Raw genomic sequence first — 14,770 nt, forward strand, 5'->3', positions numbered from 1 at the left:
GCTTGGACCAGTGGTTTTCAACCTGTGGTCTGTGGACCCCGGGGGTTTTCAAACTATGTCTAAGACTTCCAAAGGGGTTCGCCATTCCATTTGAAATTTTGTAGGGGTCCACAAATGAAATAAGGTTGAAAACCACTGTCTTGGACCAATCATTCCATGACCTTTACAGTCAGAAATATCCTTGTTACAAATGGGCCATTTAACTGAAAAACCTGGGTATGATTTGCTGATTGGTACAATATTTTTGATCCTGCACTCCTAACAAAATGCAAAATTCTGAATTAAATGGAAATTACAGAAATGGATTGTTTGTCTTGTTTACTTTTACTGTCCATGAGAAAATAATTGTGCAGTAAGCATGGCTAGATATGAAAGTTGTCACATGTTCCCTAAACCTGCAGAAATAAGGTGTATCAATGTATCCTCAGCTGCAACAACTATGTATTTCATTTCTGTCTCTGAAGCACATGAGCAGTACATAATGGTTACAAAAGTATGAAATAGGGGACAACTTGCTCCAATGTCATAATATGTTAAAAAAATATATAAAACTCAAAGGCGTTCCACAAGGATGTGGCTTTTCTCAACTTGTTTCTTAGTGTCTGCCCCTCTTTTGCTATTTTCTGCTCTAAATGGCACATCTAGTAGCTTTCAAGTCTACCTTGCCTCAGGGTCTCTTGGATTTAAACATTGCACCCTTGCTACCCTAAATATGGTATCTGCCTGCTCATTTATTGTATCCTTTGCTAATGGGAAGGAAAAAAACACCATTTATCAAAGTGACCTGGCCTCCAACCTAATGGAACACTTGTGGCATTCCTGACTGCCCAAAAAATGGTACCAACTTCAGTCTCAGCTCATAACTCCAGCAATCTACATTTGACTGTAACAGAGTCTCTTTCTTTTTCCCTGCTTCTCCGATTTTTAATTTGTGTTTGCATAGTTGGGAAAATTAATTTAACTTAGTTGCAATCTTTTGTTATAGCCTATTTGACATGATCATATTAATATTGCCATGATGAAAGCAATATCATAATTAAAGTGTAAGAAATAAAGCTGCTGTTTTAAATTACTGCAGCATTTAGCCCTCAGAGTCAAAGGTTTACATTATGTGTGGGTATTCAGAAGTGAAAAACTCAAAACTATTAGAAAACTAACAGCACTAGTCTTGGAGTACAGAGTACCACCTAAGACAAACAGTTCCACAATCTCAGTCCAGCCCCTGCTACAGTTTTGTCTCCCGCACTCATGAATCTTTCCCTATTGGTCAACAATTTCATAGTTCCAATGGAATACAGCTGTCATGAGAGGCAAGAGTCCCAGAAGGTTTTAAATATCAGGAGACAGACCCTGAACTGTACTAACTAGTGGGGATCCACAGTACAGAGGACTGGGCAATGCATACAGAGACATCGGTTGCTTAGTAGATGGGCTGCTGAATTTTATACTATTTAGAGCATTTTCAGGCCTGTAGCTTCATCCCTATATAAGTTACAATAGTCAAACCTGGAATTCAGAATGCGTGGGGGATATTATCAAGACAAGTCTTCAGCATGGAAGAAGACACTAATATATGTATGAAATGCTGATCAATGGCCACAAGAGGCTGGCAGAATATTTCAAGCAGATTAAGCAGCACAAGCCATTTTCAGCCAGATCCCTTCAAAAAGAAAGAGCATGTTCCATTAAAATGCCTTAAATTCATGAGCCTGAGATGAATGCTTAAATCCTTGTAGTCTGTAGTGTAGAATATTCTGTCTGACAAGTACAACAACTGTTCTCAGAAGCCTTCTGTTAGGTCTTTAGTCTGTGCTGCAGAACTGCCAAACTCAACTAGTTCAATAGAAACAAACAACTGTCATCTCTTCACCTAACTAGACAGAATACATCAAACCTGACAGCAACTATTGAATCATGTATTTGTACTGAAGTTTGTAAGGTAACACACTAAGTGTTTTGTCTAGGTACTGACAATTCATTTCCACAAACTCGTTGCCCTTGTACTGGTGATAGTCTCCCTTACGTAGAGGAAACATGTCATATATCTTAACAAACACACTTTTTGTTTCTTGATTAGGACAACTATCTTTTGGCAAGTGTTTACACTTTGATGGCAAATCCAGATATACAAATACTAGGAATTCTAAATCACCTTTGCGAGAAAAGCCAAAAGACTGAATTAAGCCCACTGCAAAGGAACGAAGCCTAGTAGTAATTTTTTATATTTATAATTATAAACACACAACTATAAAGGAAGTCTTATAGTCAAGTCACAATATTGAAAATCAGGTAAATAATTTGTACTCTATGTAATGATTTTACAATAAAAGGCTGTAGAATCTTCAAACTGAGCCATTTACTTTTAGAAATAGCTTTTCAGGTCACAGCCAAATCTGGTTATGTATCTTGTAGTAACTCTAAATTTAAATAAAGCAACTAAATAGGCAAAAGATTAATTTTTGTATTTTTCTAGAGTATATGCAAGAATAGTTGAAATTAGCTATTTACTTTAAGCTTAATTTCTTAATTTATAGCTGAGAGAAAAGTTAAATTCTGGAGTTGATAGTTTCCCCACAATTAAATCCTTTTGTTCCATAAGTTTTGAAAACTATTCCCACAAACAAAATGTACTATTCTATAGCGAAACTCAGATGCACACAAGTCAACTAGTTGAACAGCACAGGCATTTTTATTCTTAAAAGGTAACCTTTCCATTCCATACCTCTATTATACACAAATACATTACTTACCATCAATATTAAGCATCATTTTCCACATGGCAGGCCGAACAGACTGATGGAATCCAAACCATACTTCCCTGCCCCCTCCCAAAGGGTGATCATAGCCCTCTGGAGCTGAGAAAAAGGAGCGGCCCACAGGGGTATACCTATATTAAAAAAAAAATAAAAAAATAAAATAAAAAAAAATGTAGCCATCTGTATATGCTACTGCCTTCCATAAGACTATTTTAAAAGCCTTATATAATAAGGATTATTATTTCACTTCATACATTATTGTATGGATATTGATGTATATCAGTACTAAAAAGTCACATTTTGCACAATATAGCTATGATTTTGAATTATTATTCTGTATGTAGCTGTTTCTAAGATGGTAATTTTAGCCAAAGCAAGCACCACGATTTTTGAAAGTAACATCTATTTATGATATTTCAAGCAAATTAAAAACTAAATGTTAAAGATCTAAAGGATGATTTAATTTCAGTAAAGCACGATCTTGACTGCAGCACAAATGCTGACTAGCAGGGTGCTTCTACAGAATAGTATCTGGTGTATATTGGCTCCAGTCTTTTCAGATATCCTTCTGCACTGGCACGAAAGTGGGTATGTTTTACAAAACCCGTGTGTTTTTAGTCCAGCTCTCTATTCACTTTCTATTGCCCAAAGCTTGGTGTAAGCAAAGAACTTGGAAAGTTATGTCAGCATTTAAGATGAATAATAGTTGTGCAACAACCTCCCAGAATACAACCGTTTGGGGTGGATGACATTAGCATAAAGGCCATTAGCTTTCATGTTTCTTTAGAATTTGGGACAGCTGAAGGATTTTAGTTCCATAAAGCCACAAGATCATTTTGGCAAATTACAGATATATTTCACCAATGTATTTCATTTCACCCTGTATAGGAGAAAACTGCCCTTGTGCCTCAAACCAGTACTCAAATTTAAAAAGATAAAAGTAACCTCCAGTACACTGATGAATAAAGCAAAATGTATATCAAAACAACACTGGCCTCTTTTGAAATTTCAGAATTCTGAGATGAGGAAAACAGATACTGGTAAAAAAACAAACAAACACACACACCACTAATCTCAACTGTTTATCCAAAACATGAAGTTGCAGCTTTGTGAAATGTCAATGAATTAAAAAGGCACATGCTTTCGGGTAGGGCACATCACAAGTTATGTGGAGCCACTGCTAAGCTGGAGTATACAGAAGATGCAGTGCTACAGTATATTGTAACCCTTATTACTTTGTTTCAGATGTCTTAAACCTGACAAAGATCCAGAACAAGTCCTTAACAGTTTTTTGGGGGAAGATACTATCTTGAATAATCCACTGTGGAAAGTCATTGATATTACCTGTTCTGGATCTGACCTTCCTGCACAAATGTTCACACTCAGATAATATTAGCTTCAATTGACTCAGACCAGGAATCTCGTGAGGCCCATCAGTAAGATGTTTTGTGGGTAGGGAATGGCTTAATCGATTTCCTCCTGCTATGTTTCTGCAGAAATATGAATGGACTTCACCCCAAAGTTTAAAAAAGCTAATGGGAGAGAGGGAACGAAGATTAGAGAACCTACTTCATGGAGGGTAGGTGTCGTAGCACCACATCAACAGCATGAACAGGGTTAGTGCTGATTGGTTTGTCTAGTTCCAGAGGCTCAGGCAAGGTTCTTCCTGTCAAAACTTCATGCAGCAAGTGCCAGCTCACCCGAGAAACAAACTTTATTGACACCTTGAAGGGACGATCTTTTCCACCTTCTCCTGGTAATGTTACATCCAAATCTACCTGTTGAAGGGAATGGGGGAGCAGAAGATAAGAGTTATTTAAAAGACCAGTGAGATACAAAGAGAGGTCTTGACTACAAATTGTGCTGTTTTCTCTTTCAGACTGTTAGTCTATGTTTGTCCTACCTATCCACAATCTGACGTCAAAACTGGGGAGAAGGAACACTTTTGCTTTTAGCTGGCAGGTATGCGAAAGTAGAAGGGGAGATCTGAAATAAGGAGGCAGAATCATATAAAGCGGATGGAAGGAAGTTTAAAGTGATGACACTTTGCAGCAGCTCTTGGATTTAGCCTATGAAATAACTAACAGCAGAGATTAAGATCCTGTTAACACTTAAGATTTTGACCTATGTAAGCAACTACTCAAAAAAAAACGATTATCTCAGTCTGCCAGCATAGCTATCACACTCTGCAGCATTATTTCCCTGCACAGCAGAAGGGAGGGGAAAGAGAAGAGAAATGTTTTTATTTTAAACTTCTATGCTACTGCCGCTATAAACATACCGTACACTACCCTTGTTGCTCTTTGCCCCTGGCAGCCTATATTACTATTTCTGAACACAGTTTGTGATCATGTCTGGTGAAACACACTGATTAAACAGATTAAAAAATGATTACAAGCCAAGGTTTTGGATTGGGCTGAGAGAGGATAAACCCAGGAAACTGGATGCAACAAGCTGCATACGTCACCTTAATTATGTGATCCATATGTTCATGTATTAGCAGCCTAGCCACAAAGCGCAAACTCATTATCTTGAGAAAATTTTAACTTGAAAGCCTATTTGTGACTGTTTAATAATACTTCTACTAATATTTTTTTTAAATTTATTAAAGCTAATGTTAAAAAAAATTATATAATACATAGGTTGGGAAAAGAGTGTCTGTACATCTGGGTATATTGGCGGGGAAGAGAAGCAGGAGGGGTGGAGCAGGGGCAGGAAGAGATGGTACAGGGGTGGGTCTTGGAGGAAGTGGGGGTGGGGTCTGGGTCTGAACAGGGGGCTTGAGGGCCCAAGAAATATTTTAAATCCAAATGGGGGTCCTTGGGTTGCTAAAGTTTGAGAACCACTATACTATATAGTATATGTTGTAAAACTGAGTATTTAATATGAGATCTCAGTATAGAAAAATATTGAATACTATTAAATATTTACTGAGAAGATGGTTAAGACTTATTTTCTGTATATTATGGGGTTTATGGATCATCAAGGTGTATATTAGGGAGGTTCTTACTGCATTTCAGATACACTAGGGTATTTTCAATATTTCTGAAGCTAACATTTTTAGAAAGATATTCTTGCTTTTCTGACAAGCTGTGTGTAACAACGGAAAAGTACCAATATGTCTTACCCCAGTGGTTGCTACAGGGAGTGGATTGGCAGTATAAAGGCTTCTCTTCCCATCATAAACTGGTCTACGGTCCCCAAATATTGTCACTTTAAAATGCTGCACCATGGAGTCCACCACCTCCCTAAAAAAAGGCACAGTTGTAAGACAACAGAAATATCTACAATTAAATAGTCATGAAAGATTGTATCACTGCGAACAACTGCCTTCATATCTTTCACACACTTTCTTCAAGCAGTTTTCAGTACGCTAAATTAGAGAAAATTAACTGATCCGCACCTGATATTCCATAAAGCAGTTCAAGAAATTCAGATAAAATACTGAAAAATGAAATGCTGAAGAACATGCAATACCACCAGCAATATAGCTGCTTATGAATCATTTATTTGTATAGCCATAGTACCCCAAAGCCTCAAACAGGACTGATGCCTCACTGTGCTACAAACATATCGGAAGCAGCTTACCTCCAAGCACACAAACTGGAACCATGGAAAATGTACATGCTTAACCTTACAACTGGTGGTAATGCTCACTCCTGGAAACCATACAATTTTGACTGTTTTAGTTCATCCAAAAATGTTTTAATCTATACATCAATCTGCAAAAAGGAGTTGGTTACTATCTTGTCCAGGCTGCTTCAGTATTAAATACCCAAGAATGTTGGCCTTCTTAAAATTCTTAAATGTTTTTAAATCCCTACATTTTAATCCCACCCAAAGCCAAGATTACAAGTAATAAAAATTGAGTAGGGTTATGGTTTATTCTGACTATAATAGCAGTTAAGATTAATAAATAAAAAATACAATAACCTAATACATCCACTGAATACGATAAGAAAGCCGCCACCAGGGAATTTCCACATTCTTTTAATCCTTCACACAAATTGTAATAGATTCAGGTAGGTACATAAGGAGTCCAGGGACTTCCCTCTTTTGCAATCCATCTGACTAGAGCTGGCATCGAATGTTACAAAAAAACCAAAAACGGCAAAAAACTAAAACCAACTTATCTTCTCAATGGCTTTGCAGCTCCTTCTTACTCTGCTAAGAATCAGGATTTTTGTTAGTTATAGCATACTAAGTGTTCCCATTCTTAAATTACAATAGACAGTGGGAGAAAATACTTAATTTACATTTTTGGTTCCCAAACAGAAAAGTTTACTTATATGACCCTTCCTGAATGCATAAAGTTAACCCAAAGTATTTCCATAAATGACTGCTACACTCTGCTTCCCTTTTTAAGCAAAAATTAGTAACAGCAGTTGAATTTCCCAAAACAATACTTTTTCCAAGGCCAAGAAATAAAATTAAAATGTTTTTATATATATATATATATATATTATATATATATTATATATATATATTTTTACACATACACACAGGTGGTGACATTTTTAAAAAGACAGCAAGTTTAATGTAACCTATTATAAACAAATCTACTAAGCACATATAGGATTTCAACAAAGATACCAGATTTCATGCTGCCATTTGCAGCAGGAATCACAGCCACTGTTAATATTTAATTTGATCATGTAATTTAAATATAAAACTGCTTGAGTCTTTCAAATATGATTATAGTCTAATTTGACTACAAAAGGTACCTTCATACTCAGAGTTGCTGCTTGTATGTACTGGAATCACATATGCTCACTTTATTGACAAAATCAGTGCATTAGTCATACAGAATGTAATAAAGAGCCAATACAGCTAAAGGAAAGTGAGATGGTTTTTCTACGGACCCACACTCCAGCAGAATTTTTAATTAGATTTCAATGGAGAAACTTCATGCAGGTGTACAGAGATGGACCTCTAACTGCACCTTAATTACACTTTTAATGCATTAGTTAAGCCAAGTTATGGCTAATGGATTAACTTGATTTTCAGACAACAAGGAGGGTTTGAAGACCCAGGCAATGACATCTATTTATTTGCAGATAGATGGAAATCATATATAAAAAAGAAACCCATTCAACACCCACTTAAAAATAATATTTCAGAGTACAACAGCATTTCAAGGAAACATTTAAATGATGTGACCCCATAAAAATATTTTAGGGACATGAGCTTTACAGCGCTCCTGTAAAGTAAGAGCTTAATAAAAATTAAACTGGTATTTTATTATTTAAGCCATAAGAAAACATGGGCTGGATTCAAGTGTATATCAACCAATAAAGGTTTGTGGAGCTGAACTCAATACATGGCATTACTATTTCTCTACTTGTGTTTGCAACTTTTACTACAGTGACTCTTCAAAGTGTGCCCTTCTTGTTAGCCAAGCAGTCTCCTTGCCTTCGAATCGCTCCTCAAAACATTTTACAAACACTCTAAAATTTACCACTGCTCATTCCATACATAGTGACTGAGACCTTCATAAAATGCTAGATGTACCCAGAAAATTGCCTGGAACAGGGGGAATGTATTTTAACAGGTAAAGTGGCAAACATTTATATTCGTATATAAAAGTTTATAAAACGTTGACTAACCAGTTGTAGCTTAGCTTTAGTGATAATTCAGAAATCATGGGTGGCAAACATCTGAACTATTCCAACTTCACCAAGAATAGAGTCTACCAATATCAGATACCAAAAATATAAACACACAAAAAATTAGTCTATAGTATCAACTATTCATGATCCTCCCCCAAACTCTGATTTACTATTATACACAAAAAACAGCATTAAAAGAGCATTAAGGTTGCAAACTCAAACATTAGGAAATGCCAGAATTAAGATTGTCTTTGCAACCTTAATTCAGCCCCCTTGTGCACATGAATGACAGTCTTTAATAACATGATCCTATACTATATTTTCCACAGGGCCCCTTGCCCAACTGGATCCACTCTCCCTCCTCCAATTCTCAGTTTCTCCTCCCGCCCCCAAATTCCAGTCTCACCAGACACTATCCCAATCTACTTCTCTCTCTCTCACCCCCATTCAGCTTTTGTTTCCTCTGCAATCTAATCTAATGGCTTCCTCCTCCATACTGCCTGGGTGCCAGCAGTGGGAGAGTCAGCGGAAGCAGAGAGGAGAGTGTTACAGTTCTATACTCTCAGTTCTGGTGCCTGGCCCAAAGCTGCTGGGAGTAGCCATTACAGGTGAAGTTCTTCTGAGCCCCCACAGCCATGTGCTGGAGTAGCCATGTGGGGATGGTAGATGGAGTCTTGTCAACACTAGAAGCTATGAGAGGCTTGAGTATGCTCAGTGAGGATAACCTCTGAAGATTTTAGCTGTCTCTACTGAGAATGTGCAAACAGTGATTTTCAAAGGTCATATTTGAGTGGATTTTTACGAAGACAGCAAAAGGTACATTCCTGACACAAAAGCTATCCCCCTGGCAAATTTCAAATCTCTGCCCCAAAGCTAAAGCATTTCAAAGAAAAGGCCCCTACATTGTTTTTAGCATAGGGCAAATTGAATAAAATATTTTGGCCAAAATTTTCCAAAAATTTACTCAAGGGAGGCACACAGAATGAAAGATTTCAGCCTGAATTTGCCAAAGTTTAGCAAAGTTACAAGCAACTGAAAACAAGGTCTTATTATCAGAAGTGTCTATCAGCTATACCTATCGTCAAAGACATATGTTAAACAGCCAAACCAAATATTCTGACAAACTCTCTATTGTAGCCTGAGACTACTTTAAAAACTCATAGCACCTAAATATAGTATATAACCAATAAAAGATTAATTTAAGTTCTCACAAACCCTTACCGACAGCATTGCAAACATACTTTAATAAATGAGACCACACTAAAAAAGTAAATGGGAATATGAAAGGTGGTGAGCTCCTGGTTGTTGGAAGTGCTCTACTTTGATATTATTCCCCAATCATTTATTTCAAGTCATGTGTGATACTCAGACTTCTGTAAAATTTCCCATCTTTTAAGTGAGATCATTAACTAGACAGCACACTGTGGTTCTCTGAAGCAACTTCAGCACTTATACTGCGGCAACTGAAAGAAAAGCTTCTCAACAGTTAGTGTTTTGTTGGGTACTTTCCTCCAGATCAGTGCAATAAATAAGGAACTCTTAGTTTGAACTGCAGAAGCCCTCGTTTACAGCTTTTAGCAAAGTGGCAGTTACTGGTGTCCAGACCTACCACCTCACAAAGCACTAACAGAATCCTATGAAGCCATCTGAAATCAACCTAAGAGAAAGTCAGCCCAGAGTAGTTAATATTTCTCCTCCATCTTGAAGATTAGCATTCTATCACACTGTTCATTTGATGAAGCTATATGCCAATAACAAGTAAATCACAAGAGTAAACTTACACATCAAACCAATTGCCAATTGTTGGTGCTTCCATTATAAACCCGATCGATGATATACTATCTATCTTTAAGTATCAGAGGGGTAGCCGTGTAAGTCCAGATATGTAAAAGCAGCAAAGAGTCCTGTAGCACCTTATAGAATAACAGACGTATTGACAGACAAATCTATCTTTAGTATTTATAGGGTGCCATAACTGCAGCACTTGACCATCAGCTGAAAAATACTGGAGAGACAAGGTAGGTGAGATAATATAGTCTATTGGACCAACTTCTGTTGGTGAAAAAGTTTTCGTGCTCCGCAGAGCGCTCCTAAGAGCTCTATGGAGCTGAAAAGCTTGTCTCTTTCACCAACAGAAGTTCATCCAATAGACTATATTATCTCACCCAACTTGTCACACTCAGATCCTGGGACCAATATGGCTACAACAACACTGCAAAGCTGAAAAATATTAATCTGAAACATACTGATAATTAGGATTATCAGAACCTCAGATCAAAAGCAGGAAGAAGGGTAGAATTGCAGAATCAACAAGTTATCTACAGTAGATACATGAATAACAGCATTGAATCTCAAGGAAGTCATGAGGGAAGAGGATTTTTTCTTTTCTTTTTTTTAAATTATGTAGGTCACGGGTGCAGAAATTGGTCTTTTACTTCATTATTATGGAAACCACCCTTCTTGCGAACTGGCAAAATGCACTGCATGAGACTCTTATGCAGTCTCACTCTCATTCTCTTTCCATCAAAACTATTCAATTCAGAGGAAGCAGACAGGAAATATGAAGTTATGCATCTTCCTTACAAATTATTATAAAATGATTCATCTTTTCTATTGGCACATTTTGGACCCATCTAATTCCTTCTGAACTGTAGAGATGTATTTTGCTCTAAAACTCATGATATTAAGGACTAGATACAAATTAAATATCGCTTACAACAAATTACATTAAAAGTACTTCCAGGCTACAAGAGTCAAGCACTCAACTGGGATGTGTTAGGCTGTACACGCAGCCCTGGTTCTGGCACTGAACTACTGCCTGCTTTCCTCTGCACCCTTGACAAATTTAACATTTTTTTTTTAAATGTTTCCTACTTTACAGAAGTGAAAAAATTCCATCAAGTGGACCCATATTGACCATCATATAGGTCATTAGCAGGGTTGAAACTTTTAGATACACAGCAAAGATCTCTACCACTTAAGATAATGAAATAACTAATAGCAGTAGTAGGCTTTTATTTCCTGTGTGGACCAGCCACTAGAGGGAGGGTGAGACATTTTGTTAGGGGGTTTCATAATTTGCTTGACAGAGTATGAACAGATGCTCAGAAATCCTGGATTCAATTCCAGGCTCTAAAAGGAGAGTGGTTAGATCCTTCTATACCAATATCCCCTAGCATGTTATCCTGCAGCTTGTCCCGGTTTTTATCCCTCTGAATTCCAGCCAGGCCATTTCCTCCTTTTTTTTTTTTTTTTTACACTGCCTGAGTTCTAGCAAGGGGAACACTGAGCACAGGAGACAGTCTCCTGCTTTCAGTTACAATGCCTGGCACCATAGTAGCCCCCAGCACCTAGGAGAATAATTGCAGAGAAAGTCCTGTTCAGCCTCTGGAATCCTCACCTACTCTATGTTCAATGCATATGGACTCTTCAGATAACTTAGATGCTAGATTCTAACAAACCTCAGAGCATATTCAAGTGCCAATTTCTGGAAGACCTGTAACAGCCTAATTTGGGTATATTTTTATATGCACAGCAAAAGCCAACTCCTCTGAGCCCAGAGTGCCCTCCTTGTCAAATGTCAAGTACCTTCTTCAAAGAGTATGCAGGTGTCAGTATCTCAAAAAGTAAGAATTTAACATATGGATTTTTTTTTTTTTTGGCCAAATCTCATTTTAGAAAGAACTGAAAATTAAAAAAAAAAAAAAAGTCAGCTTGGGGCAGACATTTGGCATGGAAAATTTCAGCCCTAGAGTTTGGCAAGTTATAAGCAACTGAAGATGAGTCTTATAAATGGAAAGTTAGACTCTCTTAACTATAGACATTGCTGCCAGCTTCACCTACAACACATACAACCTGCACAAAGCACACAAATGAGTTTTCGGAAGGATGCAGGGTAATATTAAACTGTATGCTTGACATGCAGATTACACAGAATAATTTACCACATTCCTTGTTTCAAATTTGACTCTATAAAGTCTGAAATTAAGTCAGCAGTGACCAAGCAACAAGACTCATCTTTATAGACTACAACTACAGAATGAGATAGAGTTTTATATCTATAATTCAATATTTTAGGATAGTCTTCTTATAGAAGATGAACAAACTCAGTTTGTGATGTACATCAAATTTATGTGACAAGAGTCAGTACAGTTTGACCTTTCTGAATCAAGTCAAAATCTAACTATATCCAATTTATGGGTCTTTTAGTTTCTACATAAAGAAAAAGTGAGCTATGGCTGATTCAAGATCATGCTGAACATTAGTTACAGTTTGAGAGAAAGAGGAAAGACCTGAGAGACACCAGGGAAGAATCATAGAATCGTAGGACTGAAAGACCATAACACAAGAACATAAAAATGGCCATACTGGGACAGACCAAAGATCCATCTAGCCCAATAGCCTGTCTTCTGACAGTGGCTAATACTAGGTGCTTCAGAGACAGAACAGAACGGGTAATCATCAAGTGATCCATCCCATCGCACATTCCCAGCTTCTGGCAAATGGAGGCTAGCTTGTGATCCATTATGATCCCTTTCCTTCCTAGGCAGTCATTTCCCATTTTGCATGTGTGCAACTGACTGTTTGTTCCTAAGTGGAGCACTTTGCATTTGTCCTTATTGAATTTTATCTTATTTACTTCAAACCACATCTCTAGTTTGTCCAGATGATTTTGAATTTTAATCCTATTCTCCAAAGCATCTGCAACCCTTTCAAACTTGGTATTGTTCACCAACTTTATAAGCGTACACTCTATGCCATTATCTAAATCACTGAAGAAGATATTGAACAGAACCGGACCCAGAACTGATCCTTGAGGGACCCCACTTGATACGCCTTTCCAGCTTGACCGTGAACAACTGATAACTACTCTCCGGGAACTGTTTTCCAACCTATTCAGCATCCACCTCATAGTAGCTCCATCTAGGTCAGCGTTATTCAAATGCAACCACCAGGTGATTCTTGTGCAACTGTAGCCTCCTGACCAGTGATTGGGAAAGAGGGCAAAGCAGTGGCCCCTCTCCCAGGATCACCAGCAGGGGTTGGGCCCTGCCCCACTCTACAGCCACAAACACCAGAGAAGCAGGCAGCCGGTGTGAGTTCCCACCTTCCCAGTGGCCCCAGACCCCACAGCATAGGGGCCCGAGCCCCACGCTCACCACCACCACCTCCCCATCGCCCTGGTTCCCGCTGCCTCCTCTGGCCCTGGGCATGGGCCACACAGTGGTGGGCTCCATCCCAGCAGCAGGGGTTTGGGCTCTGGCCAGGGGATCCAGCCCCAGACCCCAGCCATGCGGTGGTGGGTTCCAGCAGCACAGTCTGTGCCCTGACCACACGCTCTAGCTGCTGGTCTTCAGGCTCCAGCTATGTGGTGGCGGGTGCTGGCCACAGGCTCAAACTCCCACCCCCCCAGGCACTCCCTGCCTCCCTCAGGTCCCCCATCCATCCATCCCCCTAGACACCTGTTGCCTCCCCCAGCCCCCCCAGCCCCTCTGGACCCCGGCTGCCTTCCTACTCTCCCTCCCCAACCCCGCCTTGCCAGGGCTGAGTTAGTCTGGTTATGTGAAAAGTAATATTTGTATGTTTGTTAATATCACTTTTCACTGCCTCCCCACTAGCTAGTCTGCTCCTATGAAAACTGATATTAACAAACATAAATATATCACTTGTCACAGAAACAGACTAGAAAGCAAGTCTAAAAAAATAATCAAAAAAGCAAGAGGAACAACAAAAAAAAAGACAAGAACATGCAAAGCACCTTGTTTGTTTCTATTTTGTTTAGGTCCAGTAAAGAATAGAGACAACCTTATGTTATTTTTATTATTGAGTCTGCAATATCCCACATAAATACATTACAATGATCTGGACATGTATATGTGCATATTTGTTTTTCCTAAAAGTAATTAAGTATTTTAGGAAAAATTGTTAGAGCAGCCACCAGCAAAAGTTGGTGACTGCACTCTGAGGCCACCAAAAAAATCTGTTGTGAGAACCTCTGATCTAGGTTGTGGTTCCCTAGTTTGTTTATGACAAGGTCATGTGAGACAGTATCAAAAGCCTTACTAAAGTCAAGATATACCACATCTACTGCTTCTCCCTCCCTCGCCCCATCCACAAGGTTGGTTTGGCAGGATTTGTTCTTGACAAATCCATGCTGACTGACACTTATCTTCTAAATGTCTGCAAATTGATTACTTAATTATTTCCTCCATTATCTTTCTGGGTATTGAAGTTAAGCTGATTGGTCTGTGGTCTGTAGTTGAGACTGAATTCTACATAACTCAGCTACACTAAATTGGGTGAATAAGAACAGTAATTTAGACACACAAAAAAAGCTGGATTTGCACCATTGCTCATTCCATTGAAAGAGATGGCATCATAGCATTATATTTTACTGTGAATCTC

The 14,770-nt window shown here is 38.4% G+C and overlaps 1 protein-coding gene across 2 annotated transcripts in view; it reads right to left on the reverse strand.

Moving 5' to 3' along the window:
- The window catches only part of AGO3 (argonaute RISC catalytic component 3), a 57,658-nt gene that overhangs the window by 26,666 nt on the left and 16,222 nt on the right, over positions 1-14,770 (reverse strand). For both annotated transcript variants that reach the window (XM_032766755.2, XM_032766756.2), the window contains exons 3-5: positions 5,884-6,004; positions 4,326-4,534; positions 2,751-2,887 (exon numbers count right to left, since the gene is read on the reverse strand). In XM_032766755.2, the coding sequence (XP_032622646.1) occupies positions 2,751-2,887; positions 4,326-4,534; positions 5,884-6,004 (467 nt within the window). The remainder of the gene's footprint in view (positions 1-2,750; positions 2,888-4,325; positions 4,535-5,883; positions 6,005-14,770) is intronic.

This window comes from Chelonoidis abingdonii, chromosome 25, assembly GCF_003597395.2.
Source record: "Chelonoidis abingdonii isolate Lonesome George chromosome 25, CheloAbing_2.0, whole genome shotgun sequence".
Classification (NCBI taxonomy): Eukaryota; Metazoa; Chordata; order Testudines; family Testudinidae; genus Chelonoidis; species Chelonoidis abingdonii.